The sequence below is a fragment of the Bos taurus genome, chromosome 13 (genome assembly GCF_002263795.3).
Source record: "Bos taurus isolate L1 Dominette 01449 registration number 42190680 breed Hereford chromosome 13, ARS-UCD2.0, whole genome shotgun sequence".
Taxonomy (NCBI): Eukaryota; Metazoa; Chordata; class Mammalia; order Artiodactyla; family Bovidae; genus Bos; species Bos taurus.
This window is the reverse complement of record NC_037340.1, coordinates 11,554,420-11,571,604: the sequence shown is the minus strand read 5'-3', so window position 1 is coordinate 11,571,604 and position 17,185 is coordinate 11,554,420. Positions and strand designations below refer to the sequence as shown.

At 47.8% G+C, this 17,185-nt stretch overlaps 1 protein-coding gene across 1 annotated transcript in view; it reads right to left on the bottom strand.

The window, feature by feature from the left end:
- Positions 1-943: 943 nt before the first annotated feature.
- CCDC3 (coiled-coil domain containing 3) overlaps positions 944-17,185 on the bottom strand; it is a 91,046-nt gene continuing 74,804 nt past the window's right edge. The window contains exon 3 of the mRNA NM_001172375.1: positions 944-2,780. Coding sequence (NP_001165846.1) covers positions 2,505-2,780 — 276 coding nt within the window. The 3' untranslated portion in view covers positions 944-2,504. The remainder of the gene's footprint in view (positions 2,781-17,185) is intronic.

Below are 17,185 nucleotides of genomic sequence, written 5' to 3'. Positions count from 1 at the left end.
GAGCACATGCAAAGAAAGAAAGATGGACTTGGAGGCTTGACAGGCCACCTGTCCTAGTGTGCACCCTGGGCAATGATGATCAGAATCACTGTTGATGAAATTAGTATTAAATTAGGTGTGTGTGCAAGAGCCTAAACCGTCATAGAATATGGACACTGCTGAGCTAACAACTGATCTGTAGTCGTGTGATAGGAGTTCACCTTCTCTCTTCCCCCAAGGAAGATGGAGACTTGCGCCACAGAAGCAGGAATTCCTGTTAACTTCTGCTGCTAGGCAGGTAGCACAAATGTGTGGTGTGTGTTTAAATAAATGAGGACGGGGAGGGGTGTGGGGGTGGTGTGCGACAGTAGCCCAGACCCGTATTCCAGTAAGGGTTACCTTCAGACGCAGCCTCACCCTAACATGAGGTGTGGGCCATATGCCATGAGTCTGTGACTCCTGGGGACACAGGTTTAAAAGATGCTACAATCTATTGGCCTCCTGCTTATTATATGACTTTGGCAAAATCACACCGAGTGGAACCAAACCCCGGGGCTCAGAGGCCGTGCTGTGATAGGCTGGCTAAAGTGTGTGAAGTTCTGAGCAGTTCTTGGGTTTTTCCTGCATGAACAATTCCTACTCATGCAACGAGCCAGTGGCGAGGGGAGCTGTAAGATGACAGTATGGCAGATAATGAGGACTTGGGGCATTCCCATTGGCATAGATCAGAGTGCACTTTTGAAGGCATTGATTAATGAAGATGCGTGTCCCTCATGACGTGAGGCCAGGATCACACGGCTTGTCTGCAGGTGTACGGGAAGATGGGAACCCAGGAGACAGCAAAGGTGGACTGGGCTCAGTCTCCCCTTTATCCCAGGTATGACCCCCAGAGGATAGAAATAGCCTTTCCAGGCTCAGGCTGGAAATCCTGCAGTCTCCCTGCTCCAAAAGAAACACACATCACTTTGCTGCTGTGGCTGAACTACTGCTCATCTTTATTGAAAAGGCAGAACATAACTCATCTGAAGAGACCCAGCTTCCACAGTGCTCCAGACGCTGGCTGTAAATCACCCGTGGGTGGCAGTGAAACTACAGAATGGAACGTCCCTGGGAAGAAGAAACCAGAAGACACATCTCCTGTTGTACCAGACTGTGAAGACTATGACTAATAAAGTGCTGGCAGAAGCGTGGCAGTGAAGAGCCTTTGAGAGGTCCCCCTGCTGTGCAGACCAGGGCACCAACTTCTCCCCCAAGGCCATCACCTGCCACCAAGGGACACAAGGCTCACACCCCAGACAGTCTCCAAGAGCAAGGAAGACATGATGTTTCTAAAGGCAGTGGATGGAAATCTGAGCATTTCCAGTGGAGAGGATGGCACTATCAGGCCCTCCTGTATCTGGGGTGGTTACGGGGCAGGGAAGGGAAAGTGGTTGGTCTACAGGATCATTAGCAGAGGATAACCAAGGGGTGGGTGACTACTTAAACACACACCTGGGATCTGATCACATGTGGGTAAGTCAAGGGCTCAAGTGTTAGCACGGCAAATTGTAAGTAAAAGATATTCGCAATACCTCTCTCTCTAAAGGTTTCTTCCCAAAGAAGGTGAAGTGACCATACACAAAATCTACCGCGGTGAGAAGTGGGCCAACACTCAAGCACTACTGCTGGGGTCTGTCTGGACAGTCCAGGTCGGGGGAAAGCATTTGTGTAAAGAAGGCAGGATCGGGAGGCCTGCCACAAGCCCTTTCATGAGCAGAGCGCAGACGGTAAGGAGGCAAGGTCCTCAGGCCCCGGTAGGTAAAGAAATGTCTTTGCACAACAGAAGTTCACAGCATGTTGGGTCAGCTCACCTCGAATTCGGAGAAGTTGGAACCAAGCACTGAGCAAACAGTAAGTTCAGATTTAGCCGTGGAAGTTGAGGCTCTTCCAACTTAGAAATGTGCTGTGATGAGACACGACAGGCCCATAAAGGCAGTTCCCCTTTAGGTTAAAGTGGCCCATGGGAGTCCCCTGGGACGCTGGGCAGCTGCTGTTGAACAGCAGGCATTATTCACCCCACTCGATTACCTCCACCCGACTCCTAGTTCCATTCCCTGACCTGTGATGGGCTCATTAAGTCTTAATGACACCAGAAGGTGCCACCACTTGCTTCTCAACACTCCAAGCTCAGGGTGGTCCTGCCACTCAGAACTGAGACCATACTGCCTTTCCTTGAAAATGGAGGCTGAACCCCTTGAGTCCTTGTGCCCCTAGAGAGATTCTGAAATGTTCTTTCCCTAATAAGTGCACTTTCCCAGCTGCTCCTCGATGCCAGGGTCAGGCCCCAGGCACACGGGAGGGCAGGAATTGGGCAGCCAAGGAGACAGGAGACTTGCCCTGTAAACCCAGTAGCCGCTACCAAATGCAGAGTAAAAACGTCATCTACGAGGGTTCTTGAGCTATGTGCGCGTACAAGTCCTGCCTCCCTTTTCACACCCTGGGAAGGGCCCCGCCTGGGACCAGGGGAGGCCTGCGCTCCATGCCCGCTAACCCCGCAGGTAGGGGGCACCCGCGGGCTCGCGGCCCAGCGCGTTGATGTGTGGGAGCGCGCCCGCCGCTGCCGCCAGCTTCTCGCTCAGCTTGCGGTTCAGCAGCTCCAGGTGGCGGCCGTTCTTCCGCGCCTGCCGCAGGGATCGCTTGACCTTCTTCACCCGCTCCCGCAGCTGCTTGTTCCGCTTCTCCAGGGTAGCGACCTTCTGCTGCAGCTTCTTGACGTGGTCCTCCTCCTCAAACAGGGCCTTCTGCACCGAGGAACACATGAGCTGGGGAGGAAACGTGAGGTTGGGGGAGAGAGAGGCAGGTAAGTTTCAGAAACCTCCCCAGGTAAGCTTCCTGGGGTTGCCAGCCCCAAGGCACAGGCCTCCTGTCACTAATGGCCTGACCCCGGAATAAGGCCAGCCCTCATACCCCTTTTTGCTTCCCCGCTGTGGACCGCACTGCAGAGCCCGGCTCTTGCTTTCTGTGTTGGGTACCTAGATGCTTTTGCTGTAAAAAGATGCTCCATGGATTGTCTAACGTGCTTATCCATTTGCATCCTGTCTCTCCCCTGTTGGAGCAGTCAGTCTTCACCTTGTGCTCTCCTCTGTCAGCGCTTTTACCTGTGCAGTTCCAATCTGTCTAGAACATTTTTCAGGAAAGCCAAAGCTTGAGGATCACCTAGGGAAACTTGGTGGGCCTTCAGCATATTTCCACCACAGAGCTTTGCTGGCACCAAGGTGCAAATACCCTCATTCTGGAGATCTTTCTAGTCGCTGTGGAATGGACTGCAAGTGAGCGCCTCTTTTGAAAAATAGAGTTTGTTTCTTACCTAAGACCCTTTGGTTTCTTACAGGAAAAAAAAAAAAATTCTAAATATTTGTCACTCTAGCAAAAAGGACAGCTCTAGTGACCCAAAAGAACAAAACCTAAAATAGAAAAATGCACAGAGAATATGGATGGTCTACAGGAAAGGTAGTATACAGGAAAAGCTTAACCCTACTCTTAAGAAGGTAAATGCAAAGTAGATCCACAATGGATTGATTTCTTTCAACAAAATGAAATTTCAATTTTATCCTTTGGTAAAATCAGAGTCCGTATTTGGGGAAATAGGCATTCTCATATACTGCAGGTGGAGAGTAAACTCCTATAAAGGACAATCTGGCTGTATCAAAATGAAGACTGCATGTAGCCTTGATGTAGTCATTCTGAGGCTTCATCTGATAGAAACACTCCCACATGTGCAAAAATACATATTATATATCATCTAGAATAATTATAATTCTGATAAATATCTAATAATATAGTAATTGTATTAAACACACACAGAAACCAACACTGTTATAAGAAGGCTGAAGAATGATATTAGCATCGTGACTGCATAAGACATCCCTCTCCCCTGCCCCAACAAAAAAAATTGGCATCTATCTGTGAACAAAAGTGACTTTAGAACTATGATCCACCAGGGGACCCAGGAGGAGTCTTGCCCACCCATGCATCTCTGCACACCACCTTCTGATTGCTTGCTCGTCTCTGTCTAGTATTCTGTTGTGTCCACAGAACCAATATTTCCCTGCATATGCAATTTGTATGTTTATAAGTGAAAATGTTAATACATTGTTGTTAATCTTGAAGCATTAAAAAAGACACCAGTCCTGGCTATGGACACTGCAATGGTCCCCGATTTTCACCAGACCCTCTCGGGCAAAGGACCTCAACAGGGGTTTCTCCAAAGAAGACATACAGGTGGCCAACTGGTATGTGGAAGGTGCTGGACACCACTATTCGTCAGGAAAACACAAATCACAACCACCATGAGGAGCAGGCAAGCAAGGGAACCTGTCTGTCCTCCCTCCCAACTTCTTGCCAGGCCTCTGATCAGTTTCTATTGATTAAGGAGGCCAAGAGCCCTGGTTGGTACACATTGTGGCACTCAGTGTGTCCCCTTCTGGGGAGAGTTTCTGGGCACCCCTGGGACCACTGAACACGTCACCCACAGGAAGCAAAGAGGCCACCTGAACCTCTCATTTTAGTGTCACCGCGTTTGGTAAATCTGCCTTCCTGGGGCCTCAGGACCCTTATTCAGGCAATGCTTCCCACCCCCGAACTCTCTCTACTTCTCTCTCTGTCCTCTCCTCCTGAGAGAGCAGGTCCAGCATCGCCCCTCTCAGTCTGTGAGACCGGCCCACTCTGGCCAGCAGTGGCAGGAGAGGCTCTCCTCACGCCATGCAGACCCTGTCCCGTGGGCTCTCCCTGACCAGAGATTTATGACAGACGTTCAGACCTCATCTTGTGTAGTAGAGGGAAATTCAGTCCTTCCAACATTCTTACCAAGAAAAATCCCGCTGGCAACAGGCTGGAGTGGCAGATCTCTATACATGGGTGTATGCATGGGTAAGACTCCCACCTGCAGGCTGGGGACCCACAGACAACATACAAGTGGCTGGTTCCAGGGCTTGATCACCTCGGTGGGCAGTGGACAGGGTGCTTGCTTCCTCCTTCACTGGCCCTTTCTGGAAGCAGGCAGGTTGGCTGAAGCAGCAATGTCCTTCATTTCAGTCTTTTCTGTCCCTCCTGTCTTTACCTCTCCTCCCTTGGTCCTCACCCCTGCACGCCCATCCCCTTTACCCTGAAGACTTCTTCCTTATCTGTTTTGTGATTGGTATCTTTGTGATGTAGATTTGTCTGTCCATCTATTCCTGCCAGCCTTGTGAGCACAGTGGAGCTCTTCAGCCTTGAAACACAACCCACACTGCCTGAGACTCCAACTTGGGTTATTTAGTGGGATTTTAAAGAAAAAGAAAAGAGAGACACTTGCATCTCTCTCTCTCCTATGTCACTATTCTGCCTGGGCTCTCAGGAATTACCTGATTCATCTGTGATCCTCCAGAGTAAGGGGGGAAAACGGCCATTTTTTAATGGATAAAGATGTGTTACAAATATATATAATGGAATATTATTCAGCCGTAAAAAATCATATTAATGCATATATGTGGGATTTAGAAAAAGGTACAGATGAATCTATTTGTAGGGCAGGAATACAAACAGAACAGACAAACTGACTTGTGGACACATTATAAGTGCCTGGTGACCTGTGATGACCTAGACAGGTGGGGAAACATTGTATAACTATGGTGATCCACATTTGTAAAGAAGTTATCCCTCCAATAAAAAAAATAAATGTAAAGAATGGTGCACAAAGTTCCCAAGTTACACTCAGGTCTCACTGTGACTTCCTTGTCTCCCTCCTCTCTTTCCTTCACACACATGAGAAATGTCATATTAACACATGTATGTAACATCTAGAAAGATGGTATAGATTCTCTTCTTTGCAAAACAGAAATAGGGAACCAATCTATACACACCGAGCAGGAAAAGAAGAGGTGCTTTGGGAGACTGGGATCAACATATGTACACTATTAATACTGTATATAAACTAGATAACTAATGAGCACCAACTGTATATGGAAGGAACTCCAAAAGAGAGTGGATATATATATACATATACCTGATCCACTTTGCTGTACATTAGGAACTAATACAACATTGTAAAGTGACTCTACTCCAATATAAATTAATTAAAAACACAGGCTCTTGGCAGAACATCAGTGTACCCCTGAGACATCAACACCCTTCACAGGCATCCCTCAGAGCCAGGGCCCAGCTGTTCCCCACTCTTCTTCTTCTTTTAGGCATTCAGTCGTGTCCAACTCTGCGACCCCCAAGGACAGGAGCACACCAGGCTTCCTGGTCATTCCCTAGTCTAAAGACCACCCTGACAATGGCCTGGAGAAACTAAGATGTAGCACAGAAACAGCTAGAAGTGTGTGTGGGGTCGGGGGGTCGTTATTAAGACAGGATGAATAGAATGACTACAGCTCCTTGGTCAGGGTGTCGCTCTTGATCCCACGGCCTCCCTTTGACATGGGTAGGGTCCAAGTTGGAGCAGAACGATGTAGGAGGACTCTGGGACCTTCCTATTGAGGAACTGTATCCATGTTACTGCCTACATGCATATGTATAGAATCCATATGCAACAGAGAATCGCCTCTAGATGATACATGTCTGTTCATTCCAGCAAGAAGCATTTATTACACCATGCCTGGCACTGCATGTCACAAAGTTCTTCCTGAATTATTCTGCCACTAAGCTCTGTATCTAATAAACAAAAAGACAGTACATTAAAAATTACTGTTTCAGGGCAGCAGACACACAGGCTCACTGAGAGGAGCCTTGCCTTCGCAGCTGTTTTCAATTTAAATAACCTAACCTATAAAGACAAAGTGTACTTTCTGAAATGTTAAAAATGAGGCAAGTCCCAAAGTGGCAACACTGATCAACAACTTGCCTTTTTAATATTTCCCTTCCGTTCTTGAGATTCAAAACAGGGAAAAAAGGAGGAAATTAAAACCAAGAACAGAGGTCAACAGACTATGGCTCATGGACCCGATGTGGCCCACCACCCATTTTTGTGAATAAAGTTTTATTGGAACACACTGCCACAGTCTTTTGTTTACACACAGTCTGTGGTTCCTTTCCTCTACAGTGGCAGAGATGCGGAGCCTCAACACAGACTGTGTGATCCAAAAAGCCTAAAATTGTACCTGGCCCTTTATAGGAGAAAATTCTGGAACCCTCGTCTTGAGAGGCGCTCAAGGCAAATCGAGATGCAAAGGTAACAGTTGACAACTGGATGAATTTGGAGGGAAAACAGACAAGGAGTGTGGATGAGTGCAAAGGATGAAAATAGCATCGGGTCCCACAGTCTGCCATGACCCTCAATGCCCACCCCACATTCTTTTCACACCACTTTCAAACACCAAAGTGCGAGCACTACTTTGGGCAGCCAGCTCAAGTTCTCAGGGATTCTCTCAACAGACTGCTGCCGGTTTCACACCTCTGGATGGACGTTCGCAAAACAGCTCTTTCCAAAATGGTTAACACACTGTTTCTAAAGTGATTCCCCATGGACACTGGAAAGATAAGCTTTCTGGAACCTACCACGCACTGCCCAGGAGCATCCACTCTCGGTGAGAGGTGCTCTGAAGTGGGTCACTGGTCACACGATTCGTCAGTTCCGCAAAGCTTACACTGCCTTGTGTCTTCTGACCCAGTCAAGGCCAGAGGCCAAGATGCTTCCTTTTTCTGTGTGAAGCAGGAAACTCCGGGGGGCGTTGATGGCGAGCCCACCAGGCTTCAACCCGAGTTCTCTCCAGTTCGCTCGGGCCCTGTCTATCCATTCTATCATTGTTTTTAAACATCGTAGAGTGGGGCAAGGAGGCGAGTAGCAGAGCCCAGGCAAAGCAGAGCGGCTTCCTAAAGGACTGGACAGTAGTAATTTGGATGATACCCAGCGCTAAAGAGAAAACTCTCAAGCCGCAGGAGTGACAACAGGGCAGTTCTACCGTGGACTCTCTGGAGAAGCAACCTGAGGTTCCCATGACTCTGACTTGGCGCCCGGTCCTCTGCTCCACCTCAAGTCAAATGCCGTTGTCCCCCTGTGCCAGGAGCCCAGGAGAAGGCAGAGCTCACGCCCAGACAGGCTTCGTGGAGGACGGGCAGCAGAGGTGGGGGCGGAGCTGGAGCAGGGTGCTCTTCCCACGGACGAGCGGCACTGGCTCCGCGGCTCCCCGCCCCACCAGACACGCCGCAGGATCCGGCATCCCGAGCTTCAGAACCAAGCACCACTGGGACAGCATCCTGGCTGCCCCATCTGACTGCGGGGCGTCAATGCAGCTGCCTCAGCACCGCCCACTCCTCATTCATACAACAGGAACAGTGACGTCTCCACTACTACAGACTCTGAAGATGAAAGGTTAATAGGAACTTCCCTGGTGGTCCAGTGGCTAAGACAATCTGCTCCCAGTGCAGGAGGGGCCCGGTTTGATTCCTGGTCAGGGAACTAGATCCCACATCCACAACCAAGACCTGGCAAAGCCAAATATTTTAAAAGTAAAATCAGATAATAGATGTAAAGCATTTGACATTGCACCTGACATACAGTGACCACAGCTTATGAATCTTTATGACTGTTACGCATCCTGAACTTTCCTGATTGATCTACTCCTCCACACCCGGCTCCCTCAGTTATCCCTCAAGTTACCGATGCCTCTGCACTCCTGCTTAGGAAACCTGCACTAACTACCCCACAAACCCTGAGACAATTCTTATTCTCCAAGGGTCCAGGTCACCTCCTCTGTGAATCCTTCCCTGATTTCTCCAGAAAGAGCCATGTCATCTTTCCCCAAGTCCATTGTCGAGTTTATCACACTGTGAGTCTAACTCTCTCCTGGACAAAGCCACTCAAGTGAAGGGCTCCATCTTTTCATCTTTGTATCTAGCACCTGTCATGGAGTAAAGCCCTTAATGAATGAAGGGATGCAGGTTGAAACAGAATCAAGTTCAGTGATTTAAAAGTGGGCAACGAACAGAGCAGCAGGAACGACCTTTGCAAAGTGGGTACTGGGTTCCACATGGCCCTTGTGAAGTCCTGTCCCAAGTCCGTCCGACTCCCTGTTGCAGTAAGAGCAGGAACTGGCTTTAAGGATCCCTGAAGTTCATGCATTTTTTTTTCTGATTCCCTCCCAGGCCCGGCTGACCAGGTTGTCTTGGACATCCCATACCAAACCCACAAGAGTTGTAGGACATGATGGAGATGAGAAAAGACTGAATTTCCAAGGGGAGATGCTAGGTTATAGGAACCCAGGTAAATTTGGGAGATGGCACACATTTCATAAAGACCCCAGAAATGGTGGAAGAAGCAGACAGAGTCTTAAAAGGCCAGTGCTCAACTCCTGAATAGACCACAGTTAAAACTAGGAAAGATGGTACTGCTTCGGGTCCATTCCCTGCCACCACAGAGAGGGAAGTTTGCCAGTTCAGTTACAGAGAAATAAAGTCAGATCTCCCAATAAATGCACTTAGAAAGCACTGCCAAAGTGAAGTCCACATAATGCTCATCTCATGAGATGCTCACATGGGGACAAATGGAGTTTTTCTTTGTCACATAAATTTCAGAAATTCTGCATATTGTGTGTTCCTCTTTGATGTGATACACATTAACCTATTAACCATACTCACTGGTCCTGTATTAACTCAACCTCTATAACTACACCCAGTCTCTCTTGGCTGTGGCAGAACCCTCCCACAGGCAACAACAACTGATTTCAAGGGTGAGGGTTTCCCATCTCTAGGCCTGGAGGAGGCCAGACCCCCTAGCTAGTCCACTCAGCTGTGAGCCAGGAAATACTACCCACTCAATTACATGCATGTAGACCTCAATGATGGGAACTGAACTTGTCTCATTCTGTGGCATTCCAGTCTCGGTTCTCAGCTTCTTGTGGGGGAATCTGCATCTCTCCACGGAGTCCTGCAAACACCATTTTCCACTGTGATGGAGGGATGATTGGGAAGCACGAGGTCACGGAACACTGATTCCAACCCCTGAGGCTTTTCTGGACCTACCAAGGGAGGTAAAGCTGAAATCACAGATCTTAGGATGAGAAGGCAGCGAGCAGCTCTCCTTCAGTTCCCAGCACCTTCCATGGTGCAAGGAAGAAAAGATCCAGGGAAAGCAGGAAGAAGAGTACGATCGTTTAGGTTCCAGAAACTCACTCCAGACAGTTGGCATCACAGTAGAAACAGGGGCACCTCCATCTAGTCCCAGTTCTGCCAGCAATGAGTCAGTGACTGTGGTGAGTCACGGTCCTCCCTCAACCTCGGTCATAGCCTCAGAGACATCTTCCCAGGTCCTGTGCCTCTGAATGTTTGGTCAAAGCCTCCTTGGGCATTTCAGGCTCTCATTGGCCAGGGCTGGGGTTCTCTCCCATGAAAACAGTGGGAGGAAACAGACCCACGGTTAACTTGCCAATGCAGGGATTCTCTTCGGGGGCATGGGTGCCATTCCTGGTCACTGGGATCTCAGGGTTTATTTAAAGATCTGGCCGCTGGCCTTCTGATGTACATGCTCCGCCTCCATGGCATCTCAGGCTGTGGGAGAGGAAGGACAGGGCCTGCTGGTGTAGGTGCCTCCCCTAGAACCCAGCAGTTGACAGACGTGCTGCTACTGGGGATGGGGGCCAAGTTCATTCCTGCCACAGCCGCTGATTAGCTCCTTAAGCTCCAGGCCTTGGGTCACTGCTGTTGCCCAAGGAGACAGCACACCAAGTTGAAGCTTCCACCTTGCCCTGTGGTCCTCTGAACTTGGTCCAAGATGACCTAAAGGCAGCCCTTCTGATCTCAGGACATCTGGGTGAGGCTGCTGAGAGCGGGAAGGCTGGACCATGGACCACCAGGGTCCACCAGGGAGGGGAAAGCTGAGAGCAGAAACTAGCCCCAGCAAGCCGCCTGCTCTGTCCTGCTCTCCCTCCAAAGGCACTATCATCCTGACCCATCTTGGATCGAGGCTCATCTCCCTGGGGCCTTTCACACCCACAGGTTTTGAGCATTCAGTGTCCAGCCCTTCTCCTAGAAGGAAAGGGCAGTTAAGGACCAGGCTCTACTTTTCCTCCTGATGCCTGGTGTGTTTTCCTGGCATCATCAGTACTGGCTAAAAAACCCAAAGGGTTCCCGCCACCCGCCCTGCCCAACTGGGGAATGTGACAGAGATTTATAAGTTGTGAGCGCACTCCTGTTTACTTCCCAGAGACTGATGACTTGTCCACATGCCACATCCAGGGCCTGAGTCAGCCCAGGGTCTGTTTGCTCTGGAGAATTTATCAAACCCAGATACAGGCTTTTCTGCTACTGAATCAAGACAGATAGCCTGGGAGCCGCCTGTCCTTAAAGGGGCAGAGCTGGGGATGGGATTCAGTGAGAGTTAGCTTCAAATCTGGCTCAGGCTGCATGGGTGTTTCTCCTTTCACAAAGTGGAGATTCGGATAATGGTGAGACTGCATGGAGGCATGTGGGAAGCAGTTCATCCACTAGATGCTGACCATTATAATTACATACAGGCTCAGTCCCTAACCTCATGTCCCAGCATCAGTATTTTAATAGGTAAAAATATTACTGGAAAATCCTTAAACCACAGATGACAAACAGATACTCAAGCACAGTGATGTGTCTCTGCCAACTTTCAAGGGCCATCCTTCTAGCCTGATATGTGGCATAAGTCCTTGCAAACTTGAAAGTTTTCAATAACATGGCCAGGGCACATTTTACATGTGAAAGGCATTATAGAATCCTACCCACTCTGCATGGTTATGGCCAGACTCTATGACAAATGAAAAAGAAATATTAGCTGTGAGGAGAAAATTTTAAATATGCCTTAATTATTGTCCCATTATACAAACAACCAAAGTTACTCTTAGCCACCTCTTTAACAATTTGCTGTTCCATCTTTCTGAAATGCTGTTCCATGACTGGATAGCAGGTTACTTCTCCTCCTCCTGGTTCCTGTGGCACATCCTCAGATGTCTTTGCTTGCCACCCTCTAAGTAACCTCTCCTAATGACTATTGGCACCCTGCTCGTATCCCTAGTAGCACGATCAGTTGGCTAAATAATGGTTAATCTCTTTCTTCCACCAACTATGAAACAGGGGCTCTGTCTCTCACTTTTAACTGCTATTACCCCCTAGGGACTAATACAGTGCCTGGCATACAGTAAGTGCAAAAAAGAGTGTTGCCTGAAATGATGAATTACAAAACTATTACATGCTAAGTATTTTAAAAATTGGAAACTATTGAAAAACAGAAAGAAAAAAAAAGTCACCACTAAAAGTGACTTCTTTTACTGGTGTGATTTTTTTTTAACCCAGTTATAAATTACCCTGTATTTTCAATTTTGAATTTGGCTTTCTCAAGCTTTCATTTCATAAAAGCCTTACAGTCTGAGAGTTCCATTATTCTGATGGCTGAACCTATTTCACTATAAGATTACTCTTTAATTTATTTAGACACATTCCTTTGGTTGGGCATACAGGCTGTTTTTATACATTGTGCTACTGTAAATAATGTTCAAGAAAATAAAACGCCACATTTTTCTTCATTGGGATTATTTCTTTAGGGTTGACACTTGAAAGGGTAATTAGGTAATTACCTAATTAGGTAATTAGACTGGAAGCAAAGCACATTTCTAAGAATTTTTCTCTGTGTTGCTAAGTTGTTTTCCAAAAGTATTATACTGATTTAAGGTTTACATTTTCATATTCCACTTTTTTAAAAAAATTTATCTAGATTCTATTTGGGTATATGGTATGATGTGAGTACATAAATACATTTTTTTTTCAAATAGCAAATTAATTATTCTCCCACATTTTGTTAAATACTCTTCCCTGAGGACTTCCCTGGTGGCTCAGTAGCTGAGACTCCATGCTCCCTGTGCAGGGGGGCCCAGGTTCGATCCCTGGTCAGGGAACTAGATCCCACATGCTGCAGTTAAAGATCCCGCATGCCACAACTAAGACCCAGTGCAGCCTAATAAATATTTTTAAAAAACTACTCCTCCCTTTCCCATAGATTGTAGTACCTCCTTCTTCAGGATTCTGACTTAGACACTAAGATCTGATTGGACCGACTTTGTCCTGTTCAGCTATGGGGTAGTACACCGATCTCATGGGGCTTTTGTATTAAAAGTATATTACAAGATATGATCTTCCTTTTCAAAAATTTCTTGGCCAAACTTTTAAAATCCAGAAGGATTCTATACGGATCTTAAAACATTCTATGAATCCATACAGCTCTAAACATATTTTGAATAGATCAAAAACTACCGACTATTATTATCTAACTTTAAAAATTGCTTCAAAGTATATGCTTTTCTGATCCGTCTTCCTGCCCATTGTTTTTTCTTAAATAAACCCTTGATTCAACACTGTTTTATTCCTATTCAGGGAATAAAGCCATGAAAGTTTATGTTTCATTCTGGATTTAACCTATAAAAGTTTTATGTTCCCTTCTTCTCATTACCTATCTGGAAAAATATGCATAGATGTTCCTAATGGGGATAACGAAGGATGGTCACAGAATTGTTTATAAGACTGACAAAACAGGAACAATTTTCATGCCTATCAGTAAGGGAAGGGCTAAATAAACTACAGCCTGCCCACCTGATGAAATACACACACAATTAAAAGGATAAAAATCTCTGACATATATTGTCAAGTAGGAAGCACCCTCCCTGGTTGCAGAACCATTCATATATTATGATATCATTTATACCACACACATATAAAAAACCCACAAAACTGGTTTTTTCAAAGCCCACATACATGCTTGTGAAACCCTGTCAGAGGTTTGGAAGGTCACCTCCAGGGAGGGTCCTGGGACTCAGAGTGTAAAAGTGTTTTTTCCTGTAGTATTCAAACACTGTATTCACGTATGTTTCGCTCGTACAACGAGAAATCAGTACCTGATTTTAAAGTCATACACTCTTCAAAGGGATGATCAGCTCTTGGGTGCACAGGTGGTCAACAATACTTAGCCCCATGGAGCCCCTGGGGCATCGGCCTCCCGGGGATGTGCTGTGACCGAGTCCCAGCCCCGCAGGACTCACAGAGACGCTGCAGTTGCCACTTTAGGTAAGAAAAGCCATGCTCTGGAAAGGGTTGGAGGAGCTTGATCAGGGTCAGACCAGCAGCCAGGGCATGGGTGACACTTGTACATGTCACCCCAGTCCGAAGGAGCAGCTGCCAAACACGTGACCGACGGGGGACATAGGACAGAACATGTCAGAACTAGCTCATGGCTTGGGAGGGGCTGTTACATACCCATGTAGCAAGATCCCCACTCTTGGGACTTGCTGGTCTCTAGATTCTGGTGTTGCAAACAGAACAATAACCACCCTTTATCCAGCATCCACGTGCCAGGCACCATACTACCACCGGTTTTGGATGCGTTCTCTCATTAAATTCTGACATTTGACCCCCAAGGTAGCTTGCACTATTTGTCCCATTTTAGAGACCAGAGAAAGAAGCTCAGACTGCGGAAGTGACTTGCCTAAAGCCCACACCCTCGTCTCTTCAAAGGCGGTGCCCTTTGCTCTTAAGCTCTGTAACAGAGCTCTTCAAATAAGGAGATTTCATTTGCAAACCAATAGCTCTGGAGGTTTCCTGGGGCCTGGCTTTCCTCTCTGGCCTTCCCTGACCCTCAGCCTCGCACATAAGGCCATTTTCCCTGAACCACCACCTTCCAACTGCTCCCCCTCCTACTGCCCACCCCCACCAAAAAAATTGGGCGAACTACACATGATGACATTTGCTTGTGACACAGTGGTTTCAGTTACCAAAGAAGAAAACTGAAGACCAGCAATCCAGGTGCCTACCTCCTCCTCCCTGTTCCTAATCCCACTAGCAAGCAGTCAGTCTGGATATTCAATTTAAAATGAATTAAGGAAGCAACTTTAGAGAAGAAGGACGTCAGCGTGGCTTTTAAAATTTCACAGTTAATGAACATCAAATTCCATTCCAGTCCCTGAGAAGGTGACCTTTTGACGCATAAACTTTATACATCCTCTGTGGCCAGAGCTGCCTTTGTGCTGGGATCCCGTCCCCAGGGCTGGGCGTGCATGTCTGCTGTGAGGTCAGCCCAGAGCGGGCAGCCAGCCCCTCATGCACCCTCTGATAGAGCTGGAAGGCAGGAAGCCCTGCCCACTGATAGACTTGACTGATCAGGGGAAAAGTCAGGCCTTATTCTTTATTTCAAATAATTTTTTAAATTGTGGTAACGTACACAGAGGGCATCCCTGGTGGCTCAGTGATAAAGAATCCACCTGCAATGCAGAAGGGTTGGGAAGATCCCCTGGAGGAGGGCATGGCAACCCACTCCAGTATTCTTGCCTGGAGAATCCCATGGACAGAAGAGCCTGGTGGGCTATGGTCCGTAGGGTCAGAAAGAGTCAGACATGACTTAGCAACTGAACAATGACAACATACACAGAACACAAAATGTACCTTCATGTAGCCAAGTTTATGTGCGCAGCTCCATGGCATCAAGTGCACTGATGCCCCCATGGTCTTCCATCTCCAGGCCTCACCTCTGGGCTCCCTAAGGGTTTCCACCCCACCCTACCTTCCCCGACATCTGTTCCACTTCTGCCCTCACACACTGGCCTCCACTCCTCCAGGTGGTGATCGCTTTCTGCAGAGGCACCATGCTGGGGGATGAAGCCTGCTCTGCGACTACCCACGTGGCACAGGCTCCCGAGGGGCCCCACTCTGACAGCCTCTGGGGTTCCTTGCAGACTCAGGCTGGACCTCCCTGCCTGGAAGCCTCAGGATCTGCCCCTTGGACAGCCCAGGATCCACCCCTTCTCTCTCCAGGCTTCTCCGTGTCAGGAGATGCTTCAGAAAAATGTTACAATCCCACACCTCCTTGGGCAGCCAGGTGGTCCCGGGCAGGTGGCCAAACCTCAAGGAGCCCACACACCCTTCTACAGAATAGGCCCCATATCTAACTGCCAGGGTGGATGTGAGGACTGAAGAAGAGCTGTGTCAAGGGCCTGGCAGCAGGAAAGCTCTGTTAGATGCCAACACTCTCCTTCCATGGGTGGTGCCAGCTTCTACTGCTAACCACCCCAGCGCCCTCTGTCTCTACCACACTCCTTCTCGTCCTCACTTCCTCTTCCCACCACACCCCCATTCACCCACTCCTCACTCTCTGCCATCGACTGGAATCCAGAAAGTTTGTATTATCCCACTACGCGGTAGAAAGAGAGAGGCTTGTCCTCCACTGTCTGAATGCCAAGGAGCCTCTGTTTCTAACATCTTCTCTTGGCTGAGTCTGGCAGAAAAAAATGCTCGCTTAAAAAGAGATGTCTCCTCTCAAGCAGGGAACGTACAGAAAGAGATGGTTCCCTAAATGCCAGTTTACAGCCTGGAGGGGGAGCCCAGGGCCTCCTGGGCTCAGAAAACACACTCTTGTCCTGATGCTTACCAAATGTTTGATCCATAGATACAAGACATCCCTTCCTTCCCTTCCCCTTTGTGAGTGAAAGAAAGACAATCCCTTTTAGATGTGAAGAATAAATCACTTATTTCTAAAAGTCACTGTGGGGGGAAGAGATCATCTGCAGGCTTTGAAAGTCTTAAACACAGGAAAAAAAACTGAGTAGACAAACCAGACTGGAATGGGCTTCCACAGACATCCCCCAGGCCCGTCTGTAACTTTAATCTCCTAGAAGAGAAAGTAATCTGATTGTTCCTCTGCTTGGGAAGTACATGCCAGGACACTTGGATTACATCACTTCTCTGCCCAGAAAGCTTCAAAGGCAACCAGAGCCCACCAGGAGGTGGTCCTCATTTAGTTTGCTGACTTGTCATCATGAAGCACTAAATTACAGGCACACTGAACTAGTCGTACTGTTTCCCGAACAAACCCCAACCATCACTTCTAGACTATTCTCAATGCTTTCTTTACCTGGCCTGTCTCAGGCCACCCTCTCTCAGGCCAGACTCTGATGCCACCTTCACAAAGCCTTTCCTATCCCTCGACTGCATGGAGTCCACCCTCCTTGGCCTCCCATGGTGCTTGGAACCTCCCTTTTTGCATTCCTCTTGCAGAGGCAAGAATTAAAACCAACTTCATGAAATCTTATATAGTTCAAAGATGGGTCCACCCTAGAGATACATCATGGTCGTGTACATACTTGTCTTCACCTCCATGCTTGATGATGCAACTTTGAAGGCAACACCTGTGTCTGCCTCCTGGTCTCCATCACTCAGCACCCCTGCTCCATGCCTAGAACTCTTCAGG